The sequence below is a fragment of the Pinus tabuliformis genome, chromosome 4_2 (genome assembly GCF_031772625.1).
Source record: "Pinus tabuliformis cultivar Carrire ecotype Pingquan chromosome 4_2, CPIR1, whole genome shotgun sequence".
Lineage (NCBI taxonomy): Eukaryota > Viridiplantae > Streptophyta > Pinopsida > Pinales > Pinaceae > Pinus > Pinus tabuliformis.
In genome coordinates, this window is record NC_142304.1 from 716,872,734 (window position 1) to 716,887,940 (window position 15,207).

Consider the following 15,207-nt stretch of genomic DNA (forward strand, 5'->3'; position numbering starts at 1 on the left):
TGATGGAAAATTCAAAACTAAGAAAAACAGATATCTAGGTATGGGTTACTTATGGTACCACTTTTAATTTTCATTGTGTTTCAAACAACCTAGAGGAGTACTAGATTTTAGTAAAATATGTTTGAGTTAGTCTTCGCGAACTTAATATATTTTGGAACTTTTTTAGATTGTCACACCCTTTTTTTATTAACCTTCAAACTTGGTATTCGAAATGAAATTTATTTACAGTTCTAGGGATTGAGAAGGAAAAAGGTATCTCTTACCTTTCTTAATTTCTTTACTGCGAATATTGTTTGACTATATCATACCAATTTTTATTTATTTTGTTGAGGTTAGGTTTTTTGTATCATTAGTTGCTAATGAGTAGATATTTGTGAAGCCATTTTCTAGAAAGTGTTAGGGAATTAATTAATTCACTAGAAATATTATAACTCTAAATATTGAGAGTGATAACATTATTTGAATTATTATATATATGTTTGTGATTTTGCAAATGTTTTATGTATTTATGTTTGATATTTTGAATTCAAATTGTCTAAGCTTGTGTTTACTTGAATTGCATGTAACATTATTTGAATTTGTATATATATGTTTGTGATTTTGCAAATGTTTTATGTATTTATGTTTGATATTTTGAATTCAAATTGTGTAAGCTTGTGTTTACTTGAATTATATGTATATGTCACTTGTTTTGACAGTGTGTTTAGTTGATGTGTGTGTTTGCTCGTTTGAAATTGCTTATATATGAGTGGTTTTGACAATGATTATTTTCTTTGTATTTGGACACGAAATTGTATATTCTGTGTTTGCTTATTTAAACTTGTATTTTGTGTGTTTATTTTATAGAAACTTCATATATACGTGAATCGTTGTATGAATGTTTATTTACAAATATCTGTATGTAATTTGAAATTGTAATCATGTGTTTGTTGTATTGAATTATGAATTTGAATGTGCATGTATAATGTAGATTTTAATTTGTATATTATGAAATTACTTTTATTTAAAGTTGCATAAGAATATTTTATTGTTTTCTTTTATTGACATGAAATTGTATGTTGTGTGTTTAGTTGAATTTGTATATTGTATGTTTATTTATTTTAACTTGTACTTTGTATGTTTCTTGATTTGAAATTGGATATATGTGTGTGTGTGTGTTTATTTATTTTAACCAAATACAATTAAAAAATAAAAAGAAAAAATAGAAATCTAATTATAATTAAAACTCATTATAATAAATAAACATTAAAATATTATACACTAAAAATATAAGACTTAATTAAATCTATATAAAATACACATGTTCAAGTTTATAATAAAATCCATGCCTAATACAAATCAACATAACAAACAAAAGCATTCATTAACAAAACACTTGGTAAACAAACTTAATCAATTTGAAATAAACAAGATAAAATATACAATTTCAAATGCAACGGAATATAAAATTTAAACATATACATTCACAAACATTGACAAAGCCACCTACACATACAAACATTTGACAAAACATATTCTCGCATGTTTATGCAATTTTAGAAAACACCTAGAATACAAATTTAAATAAGCAAATATACAATTTTAAAATTTTAAATATCAAACACAAAATACAATTTCAAATACAAAAACACATAATATACAATTCCAAATAAGGAAACACATATCATACAATTTCAAGTCAATACAAAGACAAACACTCAAACATGCCATTGCAGCATTAAATAAGCAAACGCACAATATACAAAGTAAAAACCTACACACTATTTACAACTACAAAATTAATTACAATCACAATTCAATACAACAAACAAACACAATATTACAATTGTATGTTGTGTGATTATTTGAATTTGTATATTGTATTTTTGTTTATTTTGACTAGTACATTGTATGTTTCTTTATTTGAAATTTGATATCTATGTCTGTGTGTGCGCGCTTTTATTTATTTTAACCAAATACAATTAAAAAAGAAAAAGAAAAAATACAAATTTCATTATAATTGAAACTCAATATAATAAATAAACATTAAAGTATTATGCAATAAAAATATAAGACTTAATTAAATCTATATAAAATACACAGGTTCAAGTTTACAATAAAACTCATGTCTAATATAAATGAGCATAACAAACACAATCATTCATTGACAAAACACTTAGTCAACATACTTAATCAATTTCAAATAAACAAAAATACAATATACAATTTCAAATGAAATGGAATATAAAATTTAAAGACATACATTTACAAACATTCACATTTACATATCTTTACTATCTCGTAAAATGCAAGTTGAATGCTAATCATGCCAGAGTCCAGTGATTCTTTGGAAACTCATGTAGCAAATGGGTGATTGGTGTGCCCTGCATGACAATGCTACCCTGCGTTTATTAATAAGCTTTATCGTTGTATTGAACTCTTATATTTTGGTGAGTGGTTTGACTCTATTTATCAAGTATCTTTATTCTTTGTTCCACCTTATTGTAGAGCATTTCTTAACGTAGTTGCTGTTCAGCTTTTTGAATGCATGTGAAACTAAAGTTGCCATCTTGTTCCCTTCTATCCATTGTATAAGACTTGTGTAACTGGTTTTGTTTCCTTGGTTGAGTGCAGGTTTCAGTTGATCAAATAAAATCTGCAAATAAGTACACTGATGACACCATCTATGCTGGAGAAAAACTTATCATTCCTTGAGAGGGATATGGGAGCTCAGATTATATTTGAAAGTTTGAGATTATATTTGAAAGTTTGTAGTATAGGTTGTCATGGAATGTGTATGCAGTAATTTGCACAACAGCCTCAAGTCCCCAGTCTTGTTTAGATATAAGAGATCGGCCAGTCCAGTTTGAGTTTTGGATTGTTTATGGTAGGTTATCTATCACAAATTTTAAGGAAATATGTGATAAGCCAGTTGGAAATGTATTTGTTTTGTTTATACAGATTTCGTTTAGATTTGTTACTCAGGGGCATGATGTCATGTTCTAGAGATACCCTGTCCATGTATCTTTACTATCTCGTAAAATGCAAGTTGAATGCTAATCATGCCAGAGTCCAGTGATGCTTTGGAAACTCATGTAGCAAATGGGTGATTGGTGTGCCCTGCATGACAATGCTACCCTGCGTTTATCAATAAGCTTTATCGTTGTATTGAACTCTTGTATTTGGTGCCTCCACAATTATTAATTTCCAACCCTTATTGTGATGTGAATGATTAGTATTTGTCATTTTGTATGCATAACAAGCTTTAACTTCTTTTGATAATAAAAAATGGTTATTTTCCAATGCTTAGCCCTTCATCTATGCTCAATGGGAAATTCAAAACAAGTGAAAACTAACAAATAAAATCCACCTTAGTATGTCTTACATTATGCTACTTATTTTAATTTTTAGTTGTCTGAAATTGCCACAAAAGTAATAAAAAAAATCACCTTAGCATGTCTTACATTATGGTACTTATTTTAATTTTTATTGGCCTGAACAGTAGAAATTTTCACCACAAAATACTTAACTTAGTTTTCATGAAAATTTCGCAATACTAGAAACGGTTACATATTTAGCACTTTGGCTATGCATGATGGAAAATTCAAAACTAAGAAAAACAGATATCTAGGTATGGGTTACTTATGGTACCACTTTTAATTTTCATTGTGTTTCAAACAACCTAGAGGAGTACTAGATTTTAGTAAAATATGTTTGAGTTAGTCTTCGCGAACTTAATATATTTTGGAACTTTTTTAGATTGTCACACCCTTTTTTTATTAACCTTCAAACTTGGTATTCGAAATGAAATTTATTTACAGTTCTAGGGATTGAGAAGGAAAAAGGTATCTCTTACCTTCCTTAATTTCTTTACTGCGAATATTGTTTGACTATATCATACCAATTTTTATTTATTTTGTTGAGGTTAGGTTTTTTGTATCATTAGTTGCTAATGAGTAGATATTTGTGAAGTCATTTTCTAGAAAGTGTTAGGGAATTAATTAATTCACTAGAAATATTATAACTCTAAATATTGAGAGTGATAACATTATTTGAATTATTATATATATGTTTGTGAATTTGCAAATGTTTTATGTATTTATGTTTGATATTTTGAATTCAAATTGTCTAAGCTTGTGTTTACTTGAATTGCATGTAACATTATTTGAATTTGTATATATATGTTTGTGATTTTGCAAATGTTTTATGTATTTATGTTTGATATTTTGAATTCAAATTGTGTAAGCTTGTGTTTACTTGAATTATATGTATATGTCACTTGTTTTGACAGTGTGTTTAGTTGATTTGTGTGTTTGGTTGTTTGAAATTTCATATATATGTGTGGTCTTGATAATGATTATTTTCTTTTGTATTTGGACACGAAATTGTATATTCTGTGTTTGCTTATTTAAACTTGTATTTTGTATGTTTATTTTATTGAAACTGCATATATACGTGAATGGTTGTATGAATGTTTATTTACAAATATCTGTATGTAATTTGAAATTGTAATCATGTGTTTGTTGTATTGAATTATGAATTTGAATGTGCATGTATAATGTAGATTTTAATTTGTATATTACGAAATTACTTTTATTTAAAGTTGCATAAGAATATTTTAGTGTTTTCTTTTATTGACATGAAATTGTATGTTGTGTGTTTAGTTGAATTTGTATATTGTATGTTTATTTATTTTAACTTGTACTTTGTATGTTTCTTGATTTGAAATTGGATATATGTGTGTGTGTGTTTATTTATTTTAACCAAATACAATTAAAAAATAAAAAGAAAAAATACAAATCTAATTATAATTAAAACTCATTATAATAAATAAACATTAAAATATTATACACTAAAAATATAAGACTTAATTAAATCTATATAAAATACACATGTTCAAGTTTATAATAAAATTCATGCCTAATACAAATCAACATAACAAACAAAAGCATTCATTAACAAAACACTTGGTAAACAAACTTAATCAATTTGAAATAAACAAGATAAAATATACAATTTCAAATGCAACGGAATATAAAATTTAAACATATACATTCACAAACATTGACAAAGCCAGCTACACATACAAACATTTGACAAAACATATTCTCGCATGTTTATGCAATTTTAGAAAACACCTAGAATAAAAATTTAAATAAGCAAATATACAATTTTAAAATTTTAAATATCAAACACAAAATACAATTTCAAATACAAAAACACATAATATACAATTCCAAATAAGGAAACACATATCATACAATTTCAAGTCAATACAAAGACAAAGACTCAAACATGCCATTGCAGCATTAAATAAGCAAACACACAATATACAAAGTAAAAACCTACACACTATTTACAACTACAAAATTAATTACAATCACAATTCAATACAACAAACAAACACAATATTACAATTGTATGTTGTGTGATTATTTGAATTTGTATATTGTATTTTTGTTTATTTTGACTAGTACATTGTATGTTTCTTTATTTGAAATTTGATATCTATGTCTGTGTGTGCGCGCTTTTATTTATTTTAACCAAATACAATTAAAAAAGAAAAAGAAAAAATACAAATTTCATTATAATTGAAACTCAATATAATAAATAAACATTAAAGTATTATGCAATAAAAATATAAGACTTAATTAAATCTATATAAAATACACAGGTTCAAGTTTACAATAAAACTCATGTCTAATATAAATGAGCATAACAAACACAATCATTCATTGACAAAACACTTAGTCAACATACTTAATCAATTTCAAATAAACAAAAATACAATATACAATTTCAAATGAAATGGAATATAAAATTTAAAGACATACATTTACAAACATTCACATTTACATATCCTTACTATCTCGTAAAATGCAAGTTGAATGCTAATCATGCCAGAGTCCAGTGATTCTTTGGAAACTCATGTAGCAAATGGGTGATTGGTGTGCCCTGCATGACAATGCTACCCTGCGTTTATTAATAAGCTTTATCGTTGTATTGAACTCTTATATTTTGGTGAGTGGTTTGACTCTATTTATCAAGTATCTTTATTCTTTGTTCCACCTTATTGTAGAGAATTTCTTAACGTAGCTGCTGTTCAGCTTTTTGAATGCATGTGAAACTAAAGTTGCCATCTTGTTCCCTTCTATCCATTGTATAAGACTTGTGTAACTGGTTCTGTTTCCTTGGTTGAGTGCAGGTTTCAGTTGATCAAATAAAATCTGCAAATAAGTACACTGATGACACCATCTATGCTGGAGAAAAACTTATAATTCCTTGAGAGGGATATGGGAGCTCAGATTATATTTGAAAGTTTGAGATTATATTTGAAAGTTTGTAGTATAGGTTGTCATGGAATGTGTATGCAGTAATTTGCACAACAGCCTCAAGTCCCCAGTCTTGTTTAGATATAAGAGATCGGCCAGTCCAGTTTGAGTTTTGGATTGTTTATGGTAGGTTATCTATCACAAATTTTAAGGAAATATGTGATAAGCCAGTTGGAAATGTATTTGTTTTGTTTATACAGATTTCGTTTAGATTTGTTACTCAGGGGCATGATGTCATGTTCTAGAGATACCCTGTCCATGTATCTTTACTATCTCGTAAAATGCAAGTTGAATGCTAATCATGCCAGAGTCCAGTGATGCTTTGGAAACTCATGTAGCAAATGGGTGATTGGTGTGCCCTGCATGACAATGCTACCCTGCGTTTATCAATAAGCTTTATCGTTGTATTGAACTCTTGTATTTGGTGCCTCCACAATTATTAATTTCCAACCCTTATTGCGATGTGAATGATTAGTATTTGTCATTTTGTATGCATAACAAGCTTTAACTTCTTTTGATAATAAAAAATGGTTATTTTCCAATGCTTAGCCCTTCATCTATGCTCAATGGGAAATTCAAAACAAGTGAAAACTAACAAATAAAATCCACCTTAGTATGTCTTACATTATGCTACTTATTTTAATTTTTAGTTGTTTGAAATTGCCACAAAAGTAATAAAAAAAATCACCTTAGCATGTCTTACATTATGGTACTTATTTTAATTTTTATTGGCCTGAACAGTAGGAATTTTCACCACAAAATACTTAACTTAGTTTTCATGAAAATTTCACAATACTAGAAACGGTTACATATTTAGCACTTTGGCTATGCATGATGGAAAATTCAAAACTAAGAAAAACAGATATCTAGGTATGGGTTACTTATGGTACCACTTTTAATTTTCATTGTGTTTCAAACAACCTAGAGGAGTACTAGATTTTAGTAAAATATGTTTGAGTTAGTCTTCGCGAACTTAATATATTTTGGAACTTTTTTAGATTGTCACACCCTTTTTTTATTAACCTTCAAACTTGGTATTCGAAATGAAATTTATTTACAGTTCTAGGGATTGAGAAGGAAAAAGGTATCTCTTACCTTTCTTAATTTCTTTACTGCGAATATTGTTTGACTATATCATACCAATTTTTATTTATTTTGTTGAGGTTAGGTTTTTTGTATCATTAGTTGCTAATGAGTAGATATTTGTGAAGTCATTTTCTAGAAAGTGTTAGGGAATTAATTAATTCACTAGAAATATTATAACTCTAAATATTGAGAGTGATAACATTATTTGAATTATTATATATATGTTTGTGAATTTGCAAATGTTTTATGTATTTATGTTTGATATTTTGAATTCAAATTGTCTAAGCTTGTGTTTACTTGAATTGCATGTAACATTATTTGAATTTGTATATATATGTTTGTGATTTTGCAAATGTTTTATGTATTTATGTTTGATATTTTGAATTCAAATTGTGTAAGCTTGTGTTTACTTGAATTATATGTATATGTCACTTGTTTTGACAGTGTGTTTAGTTGATGTGTGTGTTTGCTCGTTTGAAATTGCTTATATATGAGTGGTTTTGACAATGATTATTTTCTTTTGTATTTGGACACGAAATTGTATATTCTGTGTTTGCTTATTTAAACTTGTATTTTGTATGTTTATTTTATTGAAACTTCATATATACGTGAATCGTTGTATGAATGTTTATTTACAAATATCTGTATGTAATTTGAAATTGTAATCATGTGTTTGTTGTATTGAATTATGAATTTGAATGTGCATGTATAATGTAGATTTTAATTTGTATATTACGAAATTACTTTTATTTAAAGTTGCATAAGAATATTTTATTGTTTTCTTTTATTGACATGAAATTGTATGTTGTGTGTTTAGTTGAATTTGTATATTGTATGTTTATTTATTTTAACTTGTACTTTGTATGTTTCTTGATTTGAAATTGGATATATGTGTGTGTGTGTGTGTTTATTTATTTTAACCAAATACAATTAAAAAATAAAAAGAAAAAATAGAAATCTAATTATAATTAAAACTCATTATAATAAATAAACATTAAAATATTATACACTAAAAATATAAGACTTAATTAAATCTATATAAAATACACATGTTCAAGTTTATAATAAAATCCATGCCTAATACAAATCAACATAACAAACAAAAGCATTCATTAACAAAACATTTGGTAAACAAACTTAATCAATTTGAAATAAACAAGATAAAATATACAATTTCAAATGCAACGGAATATAAAATTTAAACATATACATTCACAAACATTGACAAAGCCACCTACACATACAAACATTTGACAAAACATATTCTCGCATGTTTATGCAATTTTAGAAAACACCTAGAATACAAATTTAAATAAGCAAATATACAATTTTAAAATTTTAAATATCAAACACAAAATACAATTTCAAATACAAAAACACATAATATACAATTCCAAATAAGGAAACACATATCATACAATTTCAAGTCAATACAAAGACAAACACTCAAACATGCCATTGCAGCATTAAATAAGCAAACGCACAATATACAAAGTAAAACCTACACACTATTTACAACTACAAAATTAATTACAATCACAATTCAATACAACAAACAAACACAATATTACAATTGTATGTTGTGTGATTATTTGAATTTGTATATTGTATTTTTGTTTATTTTGACTACTACATTGTATGTTTCTTTATTTGAAATTTGATATCTATGTCTGTGTGTGCGCGCTTTTATTTATTTTAACCAAATACAATTAAAAAAGAAAAAGAAAAAATACAAATTTCATTATAATTGAAACTCAATATAATAAATAAACATTAAAGTATTATGCAATAAAAATATAAGACTTAATTAAATCTATATAAAATACACAGGTTCAAGTTTACAATAAAACTCATGTCTAATATAAATGAGCATAACAAACACAATCATTCATTGACAAAACACTTAGTCAACATACTTAATCAATTTCAAATAAACAAAAATACAATATACAATTTCAAATGAAATGGAATATAAAATTTAAAGACATACATTTACAAATATTCACATTTACATATCTTTACTATCTCGTAAAATGCAAGTTGAATGCTAATCATGCCAGAGTCCAGTGATTCTTTGGAAACTCATGTAGCAAATGGGTGATTAGTGTGCCCTGCATGACAATGCTACCCTGCGTTTATTAATAAGCTTTATCGTTGTATTGAACTCTTATATTTTGGTGAGTGGTTTGACTCTATTTATCAAGTATCTTTATTCTTTGTTCCACCTTATTGTAGAGCATTTCTTAACGTGTTGCTGTTCAGCTTTTTGAATGCATGTGAAACTAAAGTTGCCATCTTGTTCCCTTCTATCCATTGTATAAGACTTGTGTAACTGGTTCTGTTTCCTTGGTTGAGTGCAGGTTTCAGTTGATCAAATAAAATCTGCAAATAAGTACACTGATGACACCATCTATGCTGGAGAAAAACTTATAATTCCTTGAGAGGGATATGGGAGCTCAGATTATATTTGAAAGTTTGAGATTATATTTGAAAGTTTGTAGTATAGGTTGTCATGGAATGTGTATGCAGTAATTTGCACAACAGCCTCAAGTCCCCAGTCTTGTTTAGATATAAAAGATCGGCCAGTCCAGTTTGAGTTTTGGATTGTTTATGGTAGGTTATCTATCACAAATTTTAAGGAAATATGTGATAAGCCAGTTGGAAATGTATTTGTTTTGTTTATACAGATTTCGTTTAGATTTGTTACTCAGGGGCATGATGTCATGTTCTAGAGATACCCTGTCCATGTATCTTTACTATCTCGTAAAATGCAAGTTGAATGCTAATCATGCCAGAGTCCAGTGATGCTCTGGAAACTCATGTAGCAAATGGGTGATTGGTGTGCCCTGCATGACAATGCTACCCTGCGTTTATCAATAAGCTTTATCGTTGTATTGAACTCTTGTATTTGGTGCCTCCACAATTATTAATTTCCAACCCTTATTGCGATGTGAATGATTAGTATTTGTCATTTTGTATGCATAACAAGCTTTAACTTCTTTTCATAATAAAAAATGGTTATTTTCCACAAGTAAATAAACAGTGTTCATTTCAGATGGCATTTTCTCTTTGAAACTGTGCCTCTGGACAACAGCCTGCTAACTTAACTGAACATTCATAAAGCTCTGCCAAATCTTAGTAGTTCATGGCCTATTTTAAATTCTATCAAACTTATTCGAACTAACACAGTATTTACTTAAGCGGGGTCATTTCACACTGCTTAGTACAATAGAATGATCTTTCTTGAAATAGAATAAGTACTTCAAAAAAGTACCTATGAATTTTACTCATAGTTATTTGACTTTAACCTTAACAGAATCCTATGCCAAATCCCTATATGTCTTCTGGTACAATGTGTCCCTTGTTTGACCCAAAAAAAAAAAAAAAAGCAGCAAAAAGGGCATTGGCCTTACACAGCCCGACATTAGAAGCTCTGCTAGATTGTTTGAGAAAGAGAAGCCCTCGTAGCCCTTGTACACGTACCCTGCAATTCTCGAATAATAAAACCCTGGGACAAACAGGATTGTTCCCAACAATGCAAACAACATACCTGAACAACAATAAATAGAAATCCCACAAAAATAAAATCAGATATAACCCTCAATCTTCAGCAGTAAGGCAACACCGATATAAGAGGCCAAAAAATCCAAAAACAGATTTGAGAAATAGAAGAAAAATGAAATGCTTTATTTCCGGATAAAAATCATAGACAAACCATGGGTTCTGTCACCACCGATTTGCTGAGAGAACATGAAGAGGCCAATGGCAATGACGATGGTGCCGAGGATTAACAGTGCAACTGCCAATGATATTTCCTTTCTGGGGGGCTTGCTGGGTACTATAAACGTACCGCTGAAATCATTGTTGTTTACATAAGACATGGACATGGATGGAACAAATCAAACCTCTTCTATTCGGCCTTATTATGGCAAAAACGCCTCTCCAAATTGCTCTCCATCATATCTGTTCGTCCCAGAGATATTCAATATCTATATATAGCCACTATGATTGAACTTAGCTCCAAAAGTCGCTTTCTCTACAAACATCTGCTTGTGACAAGGAGAGTAACGTGCATTAAAGCTTCTCCCAAATGCCTTGTCGGAAGCCTTACCTTGGAAGTTGATCGTTCATGCTTCAAACCTCATTAACTTAAAGCTACCGATGAAAATATCAGCGTAATTTTGGCGGGGTAATAATGTTGTTTAATTACGCCGTAAGGCGTTTCTCCTCTTTGAAATGGGTAGGTTAAATTGACAGATCATTGAGTTGGAAGGTTTGTAATAGTCCTCGTAGAGAGATATTTCAAATAATTTTTCAGTATTGTGCTTGAATATAATGAAAATGGATAGAGAAACACCTAGAGAAATCTTGGGGTAGAGTTGCTGCCTTTGCTTGTGACCTTCTGAATCTCAAAAAAATAATTTGTGATGAGTCATATTATGATTTACACTCAATATTAAATATAAGATAAATATATAAGAGTAGCATGTGAGTGTTAGATTTATAAAGAATATTCTTTTTATTATTAATAAAAATATAGATAGTTAGTTTCATTTTAAAGGGTTATAAATGAGTTATAAATACAAGACTTAATAGGTTGTAAATATTTAAAGTGTTGTAAATATGAGTTATTAATTGTTTTTACTCAAAATCTGATAAATAACAATTTAGTAATTTCTTTATAATGGAGTGACTTAAATTCATGTTTCTTTAGGTTGAAGGTAAAACCACTAAAGTGCAAAAATTGTGATGCCAATAATTAGAGGGATTGTCATCATGGGGTGATAAGAAATTTAATATTCCAAGAAGAGGAGGTAGTAGTAGATTCTAAATAAATTAGCAATGCAACAACATAAATGTTTGCAACAAATTTAGAGAGATCCACCTTGTAGAATAATGCACACACTACATGGATAATGGATTTCTGCACTTTATGCCTTACGGCGTTTTCTTTGCAACATCTGATGCAAATGCTAGTTTATTCTTTCACATAAATTTGATTGTTATCTTAAAAAAATTAGGACGAGGGGTTTTAAATTAATATTGTTTTCTCCAACGCGTATTCTTGTTAAAGAATCTTGAAATAAGAAAAAAATGGATGAGTCATAACTAGCCGCTACCTATTTTTAATGTGTAGAAATTTGTGTAGGATGAATGATTTTTAAAGCCAGTATGCATGAAAGCAAGGAATGCTTCATCCTGCAATAAAATTCATTGCAAATTGTTCAGTGATTTCTCCATAAACGACAAAAGGGAACGCTCATAATCTCTGCAATTGGTGCTCTCTGCATTCGTTTCAATAAGTGAGCGTGACATGCGAGCAGAGTGGGGGTAATCCAGGTTTATTGGCATGGGTTCAGCGTCTAATTGCGTCTTCGCTTTTGCTAAATTCCACCCTAACTGAACAGATATGCTGCTATAATTCCGGCGGGATCAATTTCTGTTTCTGTAAAAATTTAAGCTAGAATTATAAATGCAGAACACCCACCATGTTGCCTTTATTTTCACCGTCCGTTTCTTCTATGCCCGTACTGCATGGTACCCCACATCCACCGCCATCTCCTTCACACTTTCTCCGTCTTTAACCCAATTTCACAAAGATTGATCACCTTTTAATTTTAGGATCCGACCTGAAACAGCTCTATAAAACTTGCCCAATTCTTTTAATTTCTTGCAGCACATGTATCCATTTGTTTAATCTAACATAAAGATGCAGTCGGTCATGGGGTTTAGGGATTCCGCATGATTTATTAGGTGGGGGCTTTCTTTTTCATTCTGATTCAAAAAAACAGCCCGCAGATAACCAGGAACATGAATACAGGAGGCGCCGACAAGAAGCGGATCAGAGAAGAGCAAGAGATGAGTCCCCCTGAGGATTCCTGCAGACAGAAACAGACACGTTTAGTGGAATTTGAGACATGGATGGGCTTTGACAAACCTGAAGACGCCGGTGCAGGTAATGAAAATCTGCCAGAATTTTGCTCTCTTTCTAAGGAGTATTCGATGTTATTGAAGGATCCATGGAGTTGGAAGGATAGTGCTGGTTTTGGAGTCCGAAGCATAGCAGCTATCAGGAAGCAATCTAATATATTGGATTATTTTCATGATTCTGCCGTGGTTAAAAGTACTAAAGAAGAAGTTGCGGAGCAGCAGGTGGAGGAGGAGGATTGTTTGAGAGGCTCTCTTTTTGAAGCCACCGATGATCTTCTCTGGAGGCCTCAGAGTCCTCTGTCAGGTACAGAGATTCTGTTTTCTCTGGATTCCATGGGTAGCCATGATTGTACTACCCTGTTGCAGGATGAGAACATTGATCAGGGCACTTCTTTCAGAATTTGGGAACAAGAAAATGATCTCAAAGATGACAAAAATCATGCACATAGCATTAGCTATGCGAATGAGAATAGGGACTCGGACTGGATTTGGGGGGTTCCCTCGAATCAATCTCAGTTTTCTGAATCTGTTGAATTTGAAAGCTCTATGCCTTCACTGTAATTGGGTATTTTCATTTCATTGCAGCTATGATTTCTGGTAGCTGGTATTTAATCCAAACATTAGCCTTTGTTTTTATGAAATATGGGCAATGTGCTACTCATGGAATGAAAAAAGGGTTGTGTGTGTATCATGTAATCGGTGTAAAACTCTGTTTTCATGTTTTCGTAACCATGATGGCCAATGGCCTGAAACAAAACACTTATCAATCAATTTAAACTTCTGCTGTAACTATTTCTCTCTGTCTGTATGTCAGAGCGTTAAGTTTTTTTGGGGGTCTTTGGGATAGATTTCAGTTCTTCGAAGAGGAGGTGATGGGACAATATTCGCTTCTTGATACAGTTTAGTGAATCCATTAGAACTCGAAAACAGATTGATTTCACAACAGGGAGCCATATGAATCTTTAATCAAAACACTGGTTTCACAACCTAGATTCAGAATCTTCTGATCATGAAATTGAGAATTTTTGTGATGCAATCAATGTTTGTGGTACAATCAATTTTTATAATTATATTCAACATGACAGAGCAAAGCAATAATACTCAATCATGGAGCTAGTTGGATCAAATTCAGAAGACAGACATCCAAGGAAACAAAGAGAGATCTGATCTTCAATCATGAATAACTAATTATATTAAATTTAAAACAAAAATTATTGATAATTAGATTAGAACTTGAAACTTCCTCTACAGGGGAATGGCTGCATTGTAGAATGGCTGCATTGGGAAAAATTCCGAATCATGAATGGCTAATAGCTTTGAAATTAAGAAAAAAAATAATGGATTAGAACTTCAACCATGAATTACCAGTTGCATAGAATTTAAGAAAAAATTCTGATAAATGGATTTGACCTTGAAGCCTCTTTTTTTTTTCAGAAGAAAAGAAACATCATAGCTTTATGTTAAGGGTATATAAAGATCTTGAGTACATAAACTCAGAATGACTGATACGGCTTGGATGCCCAGACCTCATCATAATGATGCAAAACAATTCCCATACCGGCAAACTAATGCCTATCATCATTTGCAGATAAACCCGGTTCAGAAGAGCATATGAGAAAGACTATACATCTCCCGGATTAATAGAGATGTGACCAAAACTTTACAGGCAGTACCAAAAAGGAAAAATCCATCAAATACAAATAGGAAGAGAGCAGTTACGCCCTGCCTACTGAAAGAGGAACCATAATCAAAAAGAGCAAGTGACATTCAGGAGGCAGAGTCCGCTTGCAGATCTCAACCCGCGGCATCAAATGAGTAACATATTTTTGCAGTAAGTTGTTAATGATAGGACTCATGACAGGCCAGGATACGCTGGAAA

The 15,207-nt window shown here is 30.2% G+C and overlaps 1 protein-coding gene across 1 annotated transcript; it reads left to right on the plus strand.

Moving 5' to 3' along the window:
* Positions 1-12,546: 12,546 nt before the first annotated feature.
* On the plus strand, positions 12,547-14,091 carry LOC149171552 (uncharacterized). The gene has a single exon (XM_089427496.1). It carries the CDS (start codon positions 13,209-13,211, stop codon positions 13,887-13,889), a length of 681 nt encoding a protein of 226 aa, XP_089283622.1. The 5' UTR covers positions 12,547-13,208; the 3' UTR covers positions 13,890-14,091.
* Positions 14,092-15,207: the final 1,116 nt, after the last annotated feature.